The sequence below is a fragment of the Haemaphysalis longicornis genome, unplaced genomic scaffold (genome assembly GCF_048455015.1).
Source record: "Haemaphysalis longicornis isolate Haplotype H1 unplaced genomic scaffold, Haemaphysalis longicornis Haplotype H1 scaffold_3, whole genome shotgun sequence".
NCBI classification, from domain to species: domain Eukaryota; kingdom Metazoa; phylum Arthropoda; class Arachnida; order Ixodida; family Ixodidae; genus Haemaphysalis; species Haemaphysalis longicornis.
In genome coordinates, this window is record NW_027526335.1 from 168,875,214 (window position 1) to 168,894,994 (window position 19,781).

Consider the following 19,781-nt stretch of genomic DNA (forward strand, 5'->3'; position numbering starts at 1 on the left):
TTTGGATGTTGACGTAACCCCTTATTAAATTCATTTATCGAGCGGTACAAACGTTGTTAGTATGTTTGAAAGAAACATCATCGAAACGATCTGATCGAAGGCTGAACCCACACTTTTCAACGACAAGATATAACACGGCGAAACAAACGTGTATGAGAGGCGTTTGAGCCATCGTCACTGCACGGAGACGAAAAGAAATAACGGTGCCCTGTGTTCCAATCCCCGCAAGCATTGGAGTGGTTATTGACCTTTACTACTGGCGTTGCCGGAATGTGGTTGGGACGCAACTTCTCGTAGGCTATCCTGGGTATTTTATTAAGAACGCACTGACCTAGAGACAGTCACACAAAATGCGCAATTTAGTTACGAACCCGTAACGCGAAATAATTGCAAGACTCTTTATAGCTTGGTTACATTTTACGAAACACTCAAATGTATGATTACTTGTCACAGAAAACTCTCGAATGTACCTGTGGAGTTGCTTTGAAGCCTGAATACACTCGATATGAGAGTAAAAAAGAATGTAATTTGAAGCTGGCGATGTCGTTGTTACAACAGCAATTATATATTTTTTCACAATTATGATACCCTAAAAGCATGGTTCCAAATTTCTAAACTGTACCCAGAGGCCCTTTTTGCTGTATATCGTACACGCTATTGCGTCTAGGTGCACCGTGCAATTGGAAAACTATGATCTAAAAAGCAAGGTTATATGCGCTTGACGAAAGAGTTTGCACACGTCGGTAAATTCTGCACACTTTTATCTTAAGCCACAACTACTCTTTACTGCTGATTTTTGATGCACAGAACATATTTGGCACAGACAGTAAGTTTTTGGCTTAACCGTTTATGAAGATTTTACTGATTGAAATATCTAAAAAGAAGAAAACTTCTCACGAGCATTGGTGTCTTAAAGGTAGGGTCTCTACCGGCCTACCAAATTGTCGCTCACTAGCGCTCACGGTAGGTTCATTCATTCGTTCAAGAATTTCTCAGCCCAAACAAAATCTTGCGACCTTTCCACACGAAAACGTTCTGCGTAAGTGAGCTTAGAAAACACTCGTTCATTATGAACGCACGTTGCAGTCGTTGCCGGTTTATATTAATTTGCTACAAGCCACGCTCTGCTCAAGGCTTCGCCGCATACTCAGCGCACTATACTGCCCCGTGCCGCATGCAACCCCAGCCTCACACACGCTCAAAGTTCCCCGAGCACAGCTTGTGCTCAAACAACGCTTCATCTCGGTCGAAAACTTGCCATACCGAGAATCGGCAACAAAGCTTCGAATGCGCTATAATAAATAGTAGCGGCTATTCAGTAACGGTCCTGCAATAGCCAGCTACGCTCCGGTTATAGATTCAGGCGAAACGCGGAAAAAAGTGTCAAAACTCTCGTCCCAAAAGAAAATTCGCATGAAGAAAAACTGGCCGCAGAGCCTGTCATGGAGGTTACTATTCAGTTATAGAAGCGATGTAGCCTCATTGTCCCCTCAGCCACTCCTAAAGAGCTCGTTGGCTTTTTTTGCTTGCACAACGTATTACAGAAGAAAGCAGAAATTTGCATTGAGACGGAAATATATAAAACTCTAGAACCTGTGGATAGCACCCAGTTCTTACCAGCTCGCAGCGTTGCTGACTAAGCTATTCTTGGCTGGACGCCTACCCACGTGCGTAGAGAAGCAGCGAGTAGCTGTTCAAAAACTAAAATAATTTCTTATCTTACACTCTTGTTTTCAAAAAATTACACGAGCCCCATAACTTACACTGATATGCAAAAGACAAAAAATGAGTGGCGTAGAATATAAGTGAGGCTCAGAAGCGTGGGTATTTTAATATAGAAACAGTACAATTAGACTACGTCCAAACCCAAAATAAATGGCCAACAGTTTTGTTACAAAACTTTGTCGTTAAGTTATCGGGGAAACCAGCATTACTACGCGGATTTTTCTTGATTCTACGTTAGCCTGACAGGTGCACACGCATTGGTATTGAGGCTACTTAGCAAAATTTAAGCAAGAAGTGAATATAAATAACCAAGCTTCCCCTTGGGCACACTTCTCCCTTACCTGAATATTGATCTCCGAGTCTTTGGTATTCTTGGCCAAGAGGCGTGCGCACTCAACGGAATTTTCCTTGATGGCCAAGTGGAGGGCTGTTTCATTGAACATGTTGCAAGCACCGATGTCGACTCCAGAATTCAAAAGTACCTCTAGAATTTGACACTGTTCGCTATAGAAAACAGGCAAAAACAAAACAGGAAATAAATGGAATGGTAAATAAAACGGCGGACGATTACGTCGAGGTTCCAGTAAAAAAATCTTAGTAAGTCAAACGTAAAAGACAAAAAGAGTAAAACATTCATATCTGTGAAGTGAGGGATGTCCCACGGAAGAGGTAGTTATTACATACTTGTAGACGGATTTTAAAAGTTGAACCTATAATGATGGCTAAGGATAGACCTATTTCATTTTTATTCTAACAGATGTAATCTATAAGTGGGAATACGGAGATAAATATCTGCTAAATATTAGTTGACCTACTGACGCCTTCAGAGAAAAGAGTGGACCATCTTTTAAGAAAGAAGAAAACGTGGCGCAGACTAGACGTAGACGAAAGAAACGAGGTAAGACATATACAGGCGCCATACCTTGTTTCTTTCGTCTACGTCTAGTTTCCGCCATGTTTTCTTCTTCCTTAAAATATGTACCAACTAGCTCAGCAATAAGTTTTGTTAAGTGGACAATCAGAGAGGATATATTCTAAGAACTATCGGAAATCCAAATATAGATTATAAAAATTGTGCTGGAACCTGGAGATGGAAGGCATTAAAATTCAGAAAAAGTGATACTTTTGCAGGCATTTTGGTACACGACAAGTTTGAGAAACCGAGTAAAGCTACGTCATCCTGCAACGAAAAAATATCTGTCCAAATTACCGTGATTGAAGCGGTTACCTTGGGTACTATTATTATAGACTTTGACGGCAACGCAAGTAGTGGAAGCGACAATACAGGAAAAGAAAAAAATAGAAAATATCAAAAATGAGCCAACAGTGCAAGATACTACATTTCCGAAAAAAACATAATTGTTAAAAGTAACACATTTAGCTGTTATAATAGGGTGCATGGAAATAATTGCTGGAACGACATTTAGAAAAAACACAGAAAACAAACTTCCCAAAAATGAACACTCAGAATAAGAAATACGCATCTTACACTTCTCCAGTAAACTGCACTACAATAAATGAGCTCGTTAAGCTGGAATAGCAACTGGAATAACATCGTAAAAACATAACACTTGCCCTACAATTCACCTCTGTACAAAAATACACCATTGGTGAGGGGAAAGAAGTTAAAGGCAGAACTTAAGAATAACAAAAAAGGGAGGAATACTTCAGAACATTAAAACAATCACACCCATTTGGCGGTTAAAAAAAATCTTGGTATAAATAATCGCATTACAGAGAATCACCAAAAGAATGCTAAACTTTATTAACAATTATTGGAATTCTCCCATATTTTTTGCATGAAAAGCAGTACACCTGAAAGGTATCACTGAAGAAGTATGCGGTGAAAAATATATTGGGTAGTATTTTTAAGTGAACCGCATAACTTTGAATAGATTTCGTTCGTATGGCATGATAATTTTGATATCAGGTTGTAGGTTCGCGACGAAATTCCCGGCGGTGAAGGGATGTCTGGATATGCTTGGAGTATAATGAAATCAAATCGAAGTTTATTTCACTCAAAGGTAAAGGAAGTGAAAAAATGCACATCGAAGGGGCAACGAATAAAGCTGCAAGAAGCGGCTCGAAGGGGCCCTTTCCCCCGTCAAACAATGAAAGGCGTTTGCGCCAAGAGACAATATGTACTGAATGCACTGAGAATACACTTTGTTCTTATGTGAAAGTAATATAAAATACTCAAATAAAAATACAATCACACGAGGTTGGCAACACGACCGGAGTACATACAGTGCACAGTACTAAAATATACATATACATGAACTGCGAAAGGTAGGGCGAGTACAAGGAAAGAGTTTCTTTCACGAACTTTCACCATACGAGTATTGCGAGGTTTATCACATCAGGGACAGAAAACACATCGTGTTCACAGAAATAAAAGCATAATCTACCATGTGCAAAATAATTTAGAATACATTGACTGCTTAGCAATTAAATATCGATTTCCTCCCAGTCAAAAGTGTTCAGTACTATAGGTAAGGCGCTCTTAATTCGTTGGCAGCGGTAGGCAGAACGTGGAAATGTAACTTGCCACGGGGATCGGCATCGAAAAGGATACAGGCTATGAGCCATTGTCAGAGCAGCTTCAGTAAAAATAACTTAGTTTTCTTTGCGATTCCTTCTTGCAGCTGCGCAGTAGCTGTTAATAGTATGTATCACAGACTTGGAGCAATTTATGCTTTTGAAAAGGTAAAGTAGCTTAGTGTGTTCTAAGTACTGGACATTATCTATAGCCTAAACGGCCTATTTGTTTAGTAATGCGAAGTTGTGTTTCCACATACTAATGCGCAGAAATTGAGGTGGGACTGCAGGAGAGAGTTCTAGGAAAGTTTTTTATGTTGCTTTGTATATAATGGGTACGTGTGGTGATGATCACTGCCACCTTGTGTGTGTTTGAGCAGATAAAATTAACACGGTCATTCCAACTCATATTTTGAGATCATAACACCAAATGTCTTCATAGATGTTTTGGTATCTATTGGATAGGGTCTAAAAGTAACGCTTTTCGGTATATATTAAGGCGTACATCAATAATGAACAAAGAATGCACTTAGTTTTTTATTCGTTCAGTGATAGGCAGTTTATATGGATCAATTTTGAAGTTCGTAAGAAATGCAATTTGCATTGGGCAAAAGGTCTGGCAAATTCTTTCATGGACCAGGGCAGTGGAGTCATCAGCGCGGATTATTGAACCATTAATGGTTCCTCAGCGTACATTGTCATTTATGCAAAATACAAAAAACACTGGTCCAAGAATACTGCATTGCGACACCCAAGGTTTATTAGACGAGTGTGAGATTTCTATAATCAATTTTTATGAATTGATTTCTAGAGCTAAGGTATGACCGCATAAGGTCCATGAGGGTCCCCCAAAACCGAACATTCCCAGATTAGCAAGTAACAGTTCATGGTTAACGCTGTCGAATGCTTTGCTAAAATATACGTAGATGGGTAATGTCATTAGCGTATTTTCTATATTTTCAAAATTGGTTTTCCCGGACTAACAAATGGATCCGTCGGACGACTTGCCCTCTAAAACCGTACTGGTAGTCTGTAATCAAATTGTACTTTTGTTTAAAGCTATTGATTGTAATATTTATTATCTTTTTTAAACCTTTAGAAAATACTGGTAAGATAGATATTGGTCTGAAGTTGCTTATTGTGTTTATATGACCCCCTTTGTAATTACGTGTCACCCTAGACAATTGCATATGTGTGGGGAACTTGCTTGTTTGCAAGGTGACGGGAAAAATTTGCGTTGTCGGGAGCTACGAGGTCATTCCAGTTATTTTACCAACAACATGTACTGGAGCAAGTTAAAGCAGTTACAAAGTGGCTTGCACATGTTGAAGCGAGGTATCACAAGTTAAAGCGTGCCAAAACGATTCAACGAGTGTATAGCTCTTTTGTTTTGCCATACGCTTACTACAAATTGGGTCGACATAAGGCGCCGGCAGTGTTACTTCGCCCGTAATGTTTCACACTCGTAGAGCACCTTAAAAAGTTTTGAAATGTTTTTGAGATGTTTGACAACTGCTTTAAAAATTGATTTTAGGTTGTTTGATCACGCGCAGGTACTTAAGGGCACTCAAAAAAATGTACTGCAAGAGCTTTTTGCGGCAAGAAAAAAATTTCATGTCATCGAAAATATTTATCGACACCTGTTGCATTATCAGACTACGCAGTTGGAAAACAAATGACGCGGTGGAATTAGGGAGAATGTTATGTCACGCAAGGTGCCCCCATTTATTGTTTAGTTTGTCTAAGCTGCACGCCTATGGTGTTCAAAGAAAGACCACAAGGAAAGAACAAAGTTCAGCAGTTATGACTGGGTTTAGCTTTGGTGCTGTAAACCGTAGATCAGGAAGTTCATCGCACCAAAGTGAAAGATAGGTGCCGTGAGAAAGGAAGCGTTGCATGACACTTAAATTTGAAGACCGCAATACAGGGTTTATTAGTGCGCAATGTGAAGACGAGATCAAAGCAGGTTTCTTAATGTCAAGAAACAACTCAGGGATTACGGAACTCTATGACAAGGCTGAGGTAGCGTTAATAAATGCCCAGAAGAACACACAGTACCGGAATATTGCGCACTGTAGCGTGCACTATGCTCATAATTCAAGTGTGTTTATGAGCGAACGCCTCACCTGGGGCGCAGTATTGTCAGTGTAATAGTTTTACTGGGTTACACCGCTAACACGCATGCATGATGCCAGGACAATCCTTAGTAGTCCTGCCGAGTGAAAGCTCTCACCGTGCAGCAGCGTAGTGTACCGCTCTGTCCCCGTTTCCGTCGGCTTCTTCTAGGTCAGCTCCAGCCATCACAAGCGTCGTTACGGCATCCTCCTCTCCCGAATAACAGGCAACATGCAGCGCCGTTATCTTTGACAGTTTGTAACCGAGTCCCTGCGGGTAAGGACCACGAAGCTAAGGCCTCCGCTGAAGGATGTAATAAAACACAGACTCAAAATGCCCAACCTCACAAGCTTAACACTTTTACGGGACCTTCAACAGGAAATAGCAGCGGAGCCGCCTTATTATAACGGTAAAAAAACCCGAACAACTGATACTAACAAACAAACATAGAAATCTCTCTTGTAGTAAATCCGGAATCGGTGACGGGCAGTGATATTCATGTTACATATTACATATTCTGTGTAAGTGTCTGCTTAGACATTTCCAACACGAGGAAAAGCGATACCCACGAAAGTTAGGCACGCATTTACGCTTCATGTTTCTAATGGGAGAGGAAACGTTTATACGTATACGTGAAGGGCCCTACGTTATATAAAACTAATAAATCCCAGCATTAGAGTGGCCCAATAGTGGCCACAGCAATATAGTGAACAGGAGATATGTAATAAGTACGCGGTCTCCTTGAGAAAAGACGACCTTTTTTGTGCGAAAAAATTCTCAAGGTGCAGTCGATTCTTACAGTAATATGTATTGGTCTGTATACACGCTTTAATCACGGGATAGAAAAAAATAACGGCTAGTGCGGACATTTCAATTAAAGTTTATGTTTTGTCTTATAATCGCCATACGAAGTTTTAATTTTTATTTCAGAACAAATCAGGCTTCGGCGCTAAGACACAAATACATTTCTACAAATACGGTATATCGATTGTGGTGTTTTAATGCCCTGAGGCTACACCTGGGATATGTGGTGTGTCCTTGTCGACGACGCCGAATTAATTTTGAAAACCTGGGTGTTTTCACTTTTCGCCTCCACGAGAAAAGCAGCCGCCTCGGCCGCGATCAAATTCGTGTGCTTGTGCTGAGGAGCCCAACGCCCTAACCACTGATCCATCGCAGATCAAAAGGGTATAGATAAGCAGATTTGGAAAATCTAAACACTTAAATACGTATAACCCAATCGTTCGCCAAGCAACTTATCAAAGGGTAATGGGTGGTATCAAAACAGGCAAATAGAATGATTTGTTTAAGACAGTTCCATAAAAAAGGCTCCGAGCGTAGATTCTGACAGTAAATGATAGACTTACCTTGCAGCCGGTGCTGATATCACGACCTACGGTATTTTGCGGCAGGAGAAGTCATGCGATAAAAATGGAAGCATTAGGAAAAAGCACTAAATTTACTATATACCTCAGCAAACATCTGCCAACTACCGCAAGTTGCAGTTACCACGTAGTGTTCATCTCAAATTTCTATGTGTAAAGCATCTCGAAGTGAACACTTCAAAACTACAGAAGGTAGCTAATGTTTTTAGACCATGATGATGTTAGGTTTTCTTAGCGCAAGGGCATCAAGGCCAAAGAGCGCCAGTACTATGGTGAGGATTATTCAAGTGGGAATATAATGTACGTAATGTATAATAAAATGCATATCAAATTTATGTTAGAAAAAGAATTGGTGTAGAGGGCAAGTGAAAACAATTGTCACTATGCCAGGAATTTTCTACGTGCGCCCCTTGCCACCGTCTTTGCGGTAGCAGTGAGAGGCCCTACCGGGTTCTAGCGTGCGATGGTGGCTCGGCTCAGGCGTGATATGGCACATGCGGTAAAAAATATATGTCTGAGAGGTACTTAAAAACACAGTTAACAGAGGAAAATGGCTCGTTTGATAATAACCGCAATGGGTGTTGAGGAATCATGCGTGTGTACAATTCTGGAAAATGAAGCTTTCTTTGCGGTTCAAGTAGTTTGCATTCTACCAGTACGTGAATGACTGATAACAACCCTCCACACCTCGAGCAGCGTGGCTGGTCGGTTCCTTTCAATAGGTACGCATGTGTAGCATGGGTATGGCCTATGCGCAGTCTACAGAGAGTAACCTCTGTGATCCTGTCCTGTATCTCAGGGATCGATCTACCTAACGTGGGTTTTACCATGTGCAATTTGTTTGCTGTTTGCCCATTCCAATCTTCCTGCGATCGGCCGCGCAGCCTCTTACATACGTACGCTTTAAGACTCTCGTACAGGACTCTTTGAATATCTAGGTCACTCCGAAGAGCGGCAGTAACAGCATTCCTGTCTGCTTGCTCATTTCCGGCTATGCCGCAGTGACCTGAGAACCAACAGACTGTGATTTCTTGTTTTTGTTTGTGGGCTGAGCACAGTAGTTTTAGCAATTGATAAAGACTGGATTTTTTTGTACCTTTCCTGACGCTAAAGCCTGCGGAGCACTTTGAGAATCAGTGAATATTACTGACTTTTGGATATTGTTCTGAATATTATATTCTACAGCCAATACAAGGCCCTGTGTTTCACCAGTGAATATAGATGTGGCTTTAGGCATAGTCTTCGACGTTGAAACGTTCGGACCATGTGCAACATATGATACTGCACCAACTGACTTGGAGCATCTGTGTAGAACTCAGATGCTCTGTACGTGTTCAGCAAAAGCAAAAAATGCTGCATACTAATTCCTTTGGAGCGGTTATTTTGTAAATCTTCATAAAAGAGAGATCACACGAGATAGGGCAGAGATCCCTTCGAGGGACAAAGTCAGCAAAGCTGGTTTTCTGAGCGTCAGTGAAAGATATTCCAAGGCCTTTGGCCAGTGCCCTCACCGACAGAAGAAATGGCTCAGCCATGGCAGGCCGCTTTTGAAAAAGCTTGATAGCCTGGTTACCTAGAGTGCTGTTCGGCTGTCCGGTCAAGGATGTCACTTTTAGAGCATAATTCTGCCCAGTGTACTTCCGCTGTGTTTCAAGAGACCACTGATTGGCTTCCACATACAGGCTTATAACGGCTTGTTCGGATTGCGCCTGTAGCCAGACGAAGGCCAAGATGGTAGACAGGGTCTAATATCTTTAGTGCTGTTCTTGCGGCAGATTGATAAACAAGACACCCGTAGTCGATGCGGGACCTCACAAGGCTATTGAATGAGGCCAATAGGCACTTTGTGTCAGTAACCCAAGACTGGTGTGAGAGGACGTTCAGAATCCTGGCTGTATCCAAACATTTACCTCTAAGGCGTTTGTGGTGTGCAATGAATGAAGGTTTGTCATCAAGCACAACCCCAAGGAACTTCTTCTCCTTTTTTACTGCTATGGGTGTCTCATTGAGTTTAATAACGGGATCTTGGCGGATACCACGCTGCCTAGAGAAGACCACTCATGTGCTTTTTTCTGGGTTAAAACAGAAGCCATTCTCATCTGCCCAATTTGTAAGTTTGTTGGCAGCTAGTTGAATTTGCCTCTCAGATATGGGCATATTACATGATTTAAAGGCAATGTGCACATCATTAACATATAGTGAGTAGGAAATGGAGCGAGGCAGTGCAGTTCCTAAGGAATTCATCTTAACAATAAAAAGGGTGCAGCTAAGCACACCGCCCTGCGGCACTCCATTTTCTTGGACGAACATCTTCGAGAGGACGTTTACAACCCTAGCCTGAAAGGTGCGCTTTGAAAGGTAATCTTTCAAACTGTTCAGCATGTTTCCACAAGCTACAAGGCGGCGTATATCACAAAGAATACCGTAACGCCAGGCTGTGTCGTAAGCTTTCTGGAGGTCAAAGAAAACTGATAAACTGAAATGCAACACTGATGTAGGATTCAACAGCCACTAGGTGGTCTGCTGTAAATCTACCACAGCGAAAACCCGCCTGGAGATTATCTATAATACCATGGTACTCAAGAAAATAGATAAGGCAAAGGTTAATCATTTTTTCTAAGACCTTGCATAAGCAACTGGTTAAAGCGACCGGTCTAAAACTAGTTGCAAGTGATGGATCTTCCCCCTCCTTTAGAATCGGCGCCACAATAGCTTCTTTCCACACTTTTGGAAACTGCCCTGCACGCCAGATCTTGTTAAACAACAGTAAGAGGGCTTGTATCGTGCCCTCGTGCAGATGCTTATTCATGGTATATGTTACTCGGTCTCGACCTGGTGATAACCTACCACAAGTAGTGAGCGCAACATTAAGCTTCTGCAATGTGAAGGGGCAATTATACCCTACCTCACATTGCCGTTTGTCCCGTACGATCTTCCGTTCCTCTGCATTCTTGTGCCTCAGCAAATTATTTGACTAGTGAGCTGAGCTTGATACATACTCAAAACGCTGGCCTAGGGCATTCGCGTGGTCTTGTAAAGTGTCTGACTAAAGTTTGCGTAAGAGTGTTACATCCTCCGAGTACCTTGATTCTCCTCCATACTTTCCGCGTGTCAGTATAGGATGTGACTGATGACACAAAACGATTCCAGCTTCCTCTTCTCGCAATGCGCCGTATCCGTCTGCCATTGGCCTTTGCCCGCTTGAAAAGTACCAAGTTTTCAGTCGTTTGGCACCTACGCAATACACCCCATGCCTTATTCGGTTTCTTACGGGCCTGCCTGCAATCATTCTTCCACCAAGGTTTTGGCCTAGTAACCCTACTAGAAGTCGGGGGAATGGACTTCAGCGCAGCTTCAATTGTATGGGTGGTCAAAGTCTCAGCATCTTCATCAATACCAAGGTTGTCTATAAGGGTATAGTGACACTCAGAAAGCTCTTTGAATTTTTTCCACTCTGCGGCCTCCTCCTTGAACTTTTGTGGGCATGGAGTGTTGTCTTGTGCATTGTCTAAAAACTTGAGGCTTACTGAAAAGTGGTCACTTCCGTACAGGTTATTAATGACCTTCCACTGGAGTGCTGGAAACAGAACCGGAGAGGCTATGGCGAGATCTATGCAGGCGTACGTGGCATGTGTGGTGTTATAATATGTTGGGTCTTTCTTGTTAAGTATGCACGCTCCAGATGATAGCAGAAACTTTTCAAAGAGGCGTCTCGAACATCTGTGCGTGCAGAACCCCAGAGTGGGTGGTGAGCATTACAATCCCCAACTACCAGATACTGCTCTGGCAGCTGATCGCCTAATGTTTCAAACTCCATACTGGAGAGCCCGAGGTCTGGAGGTATGTACAGTGAACATACTGTTACCAGTTTATTAAAGATAATGGCTCGTATGGCTACAGCCTCTAAACTGGTCTGTAGCGGTAAGAACTGGCATGGCACTGATTTTTGCACGATAATCGCAACTCCTTCAGAGGGGTGCATGCAGCCATCCTTGTATTTCCTATACAGAGTAGTTCTATAGAAGTTTGTTTGGTTCGTCTTAAACTGTGTCTCCTGGAGACACACAATACGTATTTGGTGTTGTGACAGCAATTCATGGATATCGTCCAAGTTTTTGAGGAGGACTCTGCAGTTCCATAGGAATACATTATCAGCTACCATCAGCTTATGCTGAAGAAGGATTAAGGAAGTGCCATGCTGTCACCCCCCCCAGGCTCAAGACAGCTTCCCAGGAGCCATGACCCTAGGTGGCTTTTGCTTTGAACGGTCAAGCGACTTGCTGTGCCCTCTCGGCATACCGCGCAACGAAGAGCTTGGCATTGTGTTCATGGCTTCTTGCGAAGCCTCGACAGCAGGGCTAGGCTGGCTGGTTGCGGCAGCCTACCTCTATGCAGGGACCGGTACTGCAGTGCCAGCAATGGTCCTAGCGTTGGCATCAAGGAGTGCTGGGGCAGCCCTTGACGCTTCTGTTGTGGCATGTGCAGTGGCCTTAGCCACCGGCACTGAGGGGGCTTGGTGTGTCCCTTGGGGCCTTGCTTGGAGGGTTCCAAGGGGAACTTGTCCCGAGTGTAGCGCCGCTCCCCGTCGCGCTACATCGGCAAAGCTAGTGTGTGTCAGGAACAGTCTCTGTCGTGCTTCCCTAAAGGTAATGTTTTCCTTATACTTCAGAGCAATTATTTCTTTTTCAGAGCACGCCGCCGGAGTACGCGGCGTGCTCTCCCTTGCAGTTTACACAGTGGAGTGGAGTTTCACAGGTGTCAGACGAGTGTTCGGGGAGGCTACACTTTGGACATTCTGGCTTGCCTCGGCAGCTCAATGAACCATGACCAAATCTTTGACATTTATAGGAGCTTCGGGGGTTTGGAATATACAAACGGCCAGGGATTTTAAAGTAGCCTGCTTTGACAGACTCGGGCAGTACACTGGTGAAGAATGTCAGGATTATTTGCTTGGTCGAAATTTCCTTCCCATCTCTACGTATTTTGATTCGTTGAACATTTACAATATTCTGGCCCTCGAACCCTTCCAGGAGTACTTGCTCAGACGAGTTCAGAAAGAGAGAGGAACAATTTTCGCTGAGCCCATTTCAGGTGACGCTCGCAGGCGTCAGACGGGGTGGAACCCTATTCGCGAGTCCCATATGAGTCCAATAGCTCCTGGCCCCTGGACGCGAGCTCTTGCTGCGTCGACATGCAGGGGCTGGACATCAAGATCTCCCATCGCTCGGGTAGGGGGGGAAGAAAGGGGGAGGGAAGGTAGGGGATTCTTGAGCTCAGGACACTCCTCCAGTATGTGCGGCAGGGTGCCTTCCGTCTTTTTGCAGAAAGGGCAGATGGGGTCGTGTTCTGCCGGGAACATCTTGTTCAATAAAGCTGGGTGCGCCAGTGACCCCGCTTGTGCGCGGGGTCCCCAGAGATAACACCTCGGGTAGTGTTCATGGATCGGTGGGGTCTGATGCTCACAGGATTGTCACCAACAGCGGTTATTTAGTCAACCTGGCACACTGAGCTGCGTCTTGTACTTCTAAGAGAAGGTCACTGATACCCAACTTCCTTACTTTAGAGCGTCCGCCTAGCTCATTCGTTAGAACTTTGGCTACCAAGAATGGGGAGAGACATCTCATTGGCTTGCCTTCTTGTTCACAGCGCATGACGTGGAACTTTAGGAAATTGTTTTACTTTTTAGGAGTGAAAAACTGCTGGACTGCTTCGTTGCGTTCGCATTTTTGAGGACGATCATGGGATGCAGACAATCTTGTTGCCATAACAAGTGAAATCAGTTCAGCAGCTATGCTGGCCGCCCACCACCGAGCCCAACCTGGAAACGCGCTAGATGCGCGTTAGCCATACATAGCTGCTATAACCTTGTTTAAGTCCTCAAGGTTGATTCCTTACCCAGGGTTAACCCTCGCCGCCTGGAAATGTGTGGAAATGAGGAAAAGAAGAGATGGCAGGACAGGGGTAACAAAGAAGACAGGAAGGTGAAAGAGCTGACAGGGAGGCAGGAAAAGGCGACTGGCCGGTTCCCCCCGGGCGGGTCAGACCGGGGGCACCATCTGCGAGAAGCAGGGGCCAAAGTGGCGTGTTGCCTCTACAGGGGGGCCGTGAAGGTCCAAAACAACCCCGGCTTTGGCTCAGCCGCCAGGATTCCCTTTTCCCCGGACACGGCTCAGCCACGCACAGCCGGGGCATGGGTGGGTACAACCCATATGTGCTCGGGTTCCTGGTGTTGCAAGACACCAAGTTCCTACGGCAGTAGGCACCACTGCGGAGCTCGGGACCGTGGTGGCCCTCCTCACCAAAACACCTTGAGTACGCAAGGTGCCCCCTGCGGGGGGTTTTTAGACTAATTCATTCTCTCGTATGCACACACTGAGATTTCAACAATTTCCTCAATAAAAGTAAAAACAAAATACTAAGAGGAAAAAAACAAATCACCCCTAACAAATTACTCTTGACGCCAAAGAAAGCGAGTAGACTATTGTATCCCCAAAATACAATTTACTCTGCGCACTCTAAAATGCATGCACGTTGAAATATCTTGGGGTTACATTCAATAACTACTTGCACTTCGAAGATCAGATCTATTCTCTGTGTATGAAACTTGCTTCTGGGACCCACACGCTTCTGGAAGTAAGAAAATGTGTTGGCAGAAGCACTCTGCAGGTGCTTTAATTTGCTTTTATCAAAATCAAATAACGTACGGTATGAAATCATAGGTTGAAAATTAAACTTCTTGTCTGGATAATTTATTCATAATAAAAAAGCGCGTGATGAAAATGGTAACTCGTAGTTACCATGGTGAGCCACGTCGGCCACGATTCTGTGAGCTGCAATAGTTTCCTTTGATCTATTGCGGGCATACCAGATGGCGCTTTGTGTCAAAAATATTGTGAAATAAAATAACCCAATAGTTGTCTGCTTATTTTATCCTTCATATCGCTTAACTTGAAGTTTAACAGACGCTAGCAACTTTGTGCCAAAAATAGCGTTTATAGCGGAAGGTAATGCAATTCAGAGGAAGAAACATTTGGAATTGTTTATTTAACGAGTTCAGATCGTCACATAATACTGCGGTCATGCGAAAGGAAGGACGTTTACGGAGGCTGTGGCGGTTTTTCTGTTATATGCCTTTTGTTTTCCACAACTTAGTTTTCCCCTTTCGGATTGTGAGTTCGTAAATCTTGTGAAGTAACCTTTATAACCGTTGTAATGAAACCCATAACAAGCAAACTTTGTGCTGAGCTCCCACGTTTCAGTAACTGTGCGTCGTTCGCGAAGTGTGCTATTCTGACTGCTGTGTGCGTCCTTTTTTGTGGCTTTTGTGTTTATGTGTTTTGATGCAATCAAATGCAAACACACTTCGCTACTTTGCCTGCGCGCATAGTATGTTCGCTTTTACAAGGTGTTACCTATTACCAATAGTTACTGTGTCTGTAGATTATATCCGTTATTAGACTCTTCATTTGCCGTTGGCAATGGGTTCAACCACATGCTGTAGTCTTTCATTGACGAAAAATGTTATAAATGTTCTAAAAAGACATTCGTGGTGTTGTAAACTATGACACTGTCCCCAAAATTTTTTAAGACACGTAGTAATATTAAATGTTTGTGATTTTCTAAGCACAGCGTTGGCTATCTAAAATGCGGATACAAATTGGTTTCAACCAGGTTTGGTTTGATTGAGATAGAAAGTGAAAAACACAAAAAGCGAACAGGCACCAAAGAATTCTGCTGACTTAACTGATTGTGCGGTGTGAACAATTCAGAAGTGGCATAAGGCACTCTGATGGGAACATTCGATGATATTCGCCGGAATCAACCTTCAACCAGCCGAAGGAATCGACATTTATAACTTTTCCGTCTCTGCCGGGCCACTGGAAGATAACAGAGCAAAATTAACGAGTCCACAGATTTAATTTCAAATACTGTCTCCGCAATATTCATACTTTACCAGTAATGAATAGCTGACCACAGAGGCACTTACCTATCAATTAACGTAAAAAATAGAATAGAATAGTATAGAATTGAAAAGAATAGAATAAAATAGAATAGAACTTTATTTGCAATCATTTGCATGACGCAGGAGACCTGCGGAAAAAGCTGAAAGAAGTCAGCTTGACAAGGCCGCAGGTCCCCTTCATTGGCATGATACATAAAATTCGCGATGGCATGATATATAAAATTGGCATACACGGGAATGATACATAAAATTGGCACGACACACAAATAGAGCAATAAAACAGCATTTTTTTCGAAATGAAAGAAAACCACGAAAGATCACTCTACACATAGTGTCAGGCACGCCGCCAAAAATGATGAATACGAGATTTCTTTTATTACATATCTGAGCCTGAGAGCGCGCGAACACAAAATTAGCATATTGACATATATCAAATTATTTAACACAATGAACAAATTAACACCACTGTAGCCGAAGGTGACCAATTAGCCAAAAATAAGTTGAAAGACAGGGAAGAAAAGGCGCGTACTACATTTTGAACTGGTCTCGCAATTCCATAAAACTGATGTTCTGAAGCTTGACGTTTCTAGCATACAAACTGTTTAATATCTGAGGTAGTCTGCTTTTTTACATTTGTAGACCACATGAAGTTCTACAAGTAGTGATTTTTCATGGCTCAAAATGACGTGTAATATATGCGTCTACGTGTTTTTAGAGTTTAGCTATTTTGTCAATGAAACGATCATCGCGTTTACTTTGTTTAAAACGTTGCAAAGTCAATAGTCGTCACATTTCGCGGCTCGGACAATATTGTATTTTGTGAATAAGTCGCTTGTATGATGGTTCATCGGTACACTTTCAACAGCTCGTAGAAACGTTTTTGCAGAGTTAGTAGTCTGCCTACATTAGATTTAGTTGTTGACGCCCATACCAATTGACAGTAGTTTAGTCTAGAAGAGATAAGGCTATTGTAAGTCAACATTAGAATATGGCGAGGGAATACATGGCGGTGGCGAGAAACTATGCCTGTTATGGTGATACCGTTTTTGAAATGAAGTCGATGTGGGCATCCCACGACATTGTCTCTTGAAAACTAACGGCGAGAATCTTAACAGGAGTCGATCGCAATAAAATTTGAGTTCGTGCAACTATGTTTTTGTTTTTGTGTGAAATATGGCTAATTTCGTTTCCTGAAAGTTTATTCTTGCTCCATTTTTCTGGGTCCATTCGCCAAGTTTAATAAGTGCTACATTTGCTGCAGCTATTATTTCATCGTTTGAGTGCCCGGAAAAGAAAATACCTGTATCATCGGCATAATTTATAAATAGAGCCGATGGGGTATTACTGTAAACATCGTTCACGTACATTTTGAAGAGAAAAGGGCCTAAGATGCTATCTTGTGGCACGCCATGTGAAACCTGAAGTGGATCGGAGAGACAGTCATCAAGGCCTACAATTTGAGTACGATGTTTTAAGCAGTATTCCATAAGAGCGTCGGCTTTTGCCCGGATGCCATAACGTTCTAGTTTCCTGATCAGCAACTCATAGTTGATAGTGTCAAAAGCCTTTGAGAAATTAATATATAGGTCCAAGACTAACTTTTAATCTTCCAGTTGGCTTAAAATATGTTGTTTTTGTGTTGAGAACGCAAATTCAGTACTGAACCCCTTGCGAAAACCAAACTGGGAGTAAGATAGCAACCTATGTTCTCCTTGAAAGACGGACATTTTATGTAAAATACCTTTTTATAGGGCTTTGGAAAAGACCGGGAGCATTGATATGAAACGTAATTTCCCATGTCATTTTTGTCGCCTTTTTTTATGCAGAATGCTTACTCGAGCGACCTGCATTTTAGTAGGAAATACAGCCTGCTCCAAACATAAATATATGCACTAAACAAGGAGCAAGCACAAGTGCAACATGTTTGATTGGTTTTATTTGAATACCATCGATATTTCTCATATTTAAAATTGTATTTATGATCTCTGTTTCACTTACTGGAGTCGAGAACATCGAGTTACTGATTCTTGGAAAGTTTGCTAAATCGTAAGTAGGGGTGGTGTAGCCAACTTTAGTGACGTATTCATTGAAAGCATCCACAAGGGGTTTCCCCGTTAGCTCTATAATCTTTATCTTTATTGCAGAGACCTCTCAGGCGCTATTTTGTCATTCAACATCGTGTTTAGCTTGCGCCAGACTACATCCATCCGTCCGGATGTAGCACTGAAATCATTTAAATATTCACGTCTCCCGTTCTTTACATCTTTATCTAGACGATTACGATACGCTTTTATTGTAGTAGTATTTTCCTATATTTTGTTTTGATGAACTTCTGGAACAAACTATTTTTTCCTCGAATTCTCGCGGCAAGCTTCGCACTTACCCACGGTTTTTCAATTTTTTTACTCTGCTTAACTTCTACTAGCGGAAACCCCTCCTTATAAAGTGGTTTAAGAATTTTCATAAACTTATCGTAAGCAAGGTTTGCCTCTCCGCTTAAAAGGACTTGATCCGATGAGGAGTTGGCAATTTTATCACAAAACCCGGAAAGGCTGCGTTGTGTCATGCGTTGAGCGAAATATATACGGCCTGTTTTCCGCTTGCTACCTGACCTTTGGCGTATAGAAGTATTGAAAATAGTCCCTCAGATCTGAGATCAGTACACCTGATTTAATTCTACATGCATAAACATTGGGAAGAAAGACATCAATCAATGAGCAAGAACCTTCTGTCACTCTTGTCACCGTGTCAATTGTGTTTGACACCATAAGTGTTGATGTGAACACAGAGGTTTGTTTGAAAAGAAGTATTCATCATAGCAATGGTAATGTCCCCACCTAATAATATTGTAATGATTAATATTTGCGAAGGAGAAAAGCATTTCTAGGTAGTCCAGAAACGGTGCTATCTTTCCGTTTGGAGGTCGATAACACAGAAGCAACAAGTAGCTCTGCATGCGAACATATCAAATTTCGAAATCTTGGTTTAGAATCGAAAGAGCATCCGAGTAATTCACAATCGCGCACATGTCGTACCAAAATACCAACTCGCCCACCACTTACAACAGAACAATTTAAGTAGTACGTTTTACACCCACCAAGCTGATACACATCTGTGCTGTCTCTTGACCAGGTTTCGGTAAGAAATACAGAGTCCAGTTGCTCGTTCATGTCCTCGAGGAAAAGATCCAGACCTAGTTTCTTGTTTCGGACCGATCTTATGTTTAAGTGGAAACATTTAAAAGACTGAAAGAACGATTTGCCTATATGATTCTGAAAGTTTTGTGGCAAGACGTAGGTCATCATTAGCTTGGGTTTGCCTAGTTTTTTTCTGTTTTGTTTATCGTTTTACGCGAGCTTGTCCAAGTCGTGAGTTCTGATGACTTGCTTGTTCAGACCTTGCTTGTTCAGACGCATTTGTAATTCTTGACCTTTGCTCACGTTTTAGCTTCGAACGGCAGTGCTCAAGTTCTTTTCGTTAGGTTTTAAAGAATGAAGATTTTGCCGTTTGTCTCTTGCAGTTTGTTACGGTTTAGCCACCACGCATCCCTCTCAGCCTGCCGAGTGAAACGACAAATTACGCCTGCCGTTTTACCTCTTTTGGCAGGCAAAAGGTGAACTGTCACTACATCACTTTTCGTCAGCGCTGAAAGTTTGTTTTTGGCTGTCAGTGCATTTACCTTATCCAGTAGATCTTCGTGCACAGTATCCGGGATGCCATAACATTCAAGGTTGAGGCGACGGTGCGTGCATTCGAGGTCGTCCAGGTAATCTATTATTGGGGCTACTTCACTGTCTCGTGCCTCAACGCTTTCCACCTTCTTTTTCAGTTCCTTTACGTCGCGTTCGTTCTGCTCGTGAGCAAGTTGTCATATTGGTCGCTTAACACCAGCAGCGCGTCCTCAATACCGTCAATTGTTTCCTTGAGTGGCAGTAGCTGGTCGAGCTTATAGTTAATTTCCCTCATCTAGACTTTTGCATCCCTACTCTCATCACCCGTGCGATTTCCGCTTTGTGCTTGTGAGACAGTCTGCGAGCGCGTCTTCGAGCGTCTGC

At 42.7% G+C, this 19,781-nt stretch overlaps 1 protein-coding gene across 1 annotated transcript in view; it reads right to left on the reverse strand.

The window, feature by feature from the left end:
- Positions 1–19,781, reverse strand: part of LOC144175650 (E3 ubiquitin-protein ligase MIB2-like) — a 207,554-nt gene that overhangs the window by 41,171 nt on the left and 146,602 nt on the right. Inside the window, exons 9-12 of the mRNA XM_077704699.1 lie at positions 15,508–15,640; positions 7,746–7,771; positions 6,497–6,648; positions 2,067–2,229 (exon numbers count right to left, since the gene is read on the reverse strand). Coding sequence (XP_077560825.1) covers positions 2,067–2,229; positions 6,497–6,648; positions 7,746–7,771; positions 15,508–15,640 — 474 coding nt within the window. The remainder of the gene's footprint in view (positions 1–2,066; positions 2,230–6,496; positions 6,649–7,745; positions 7,772–15,507; positions 15,641–19,781) is intronic.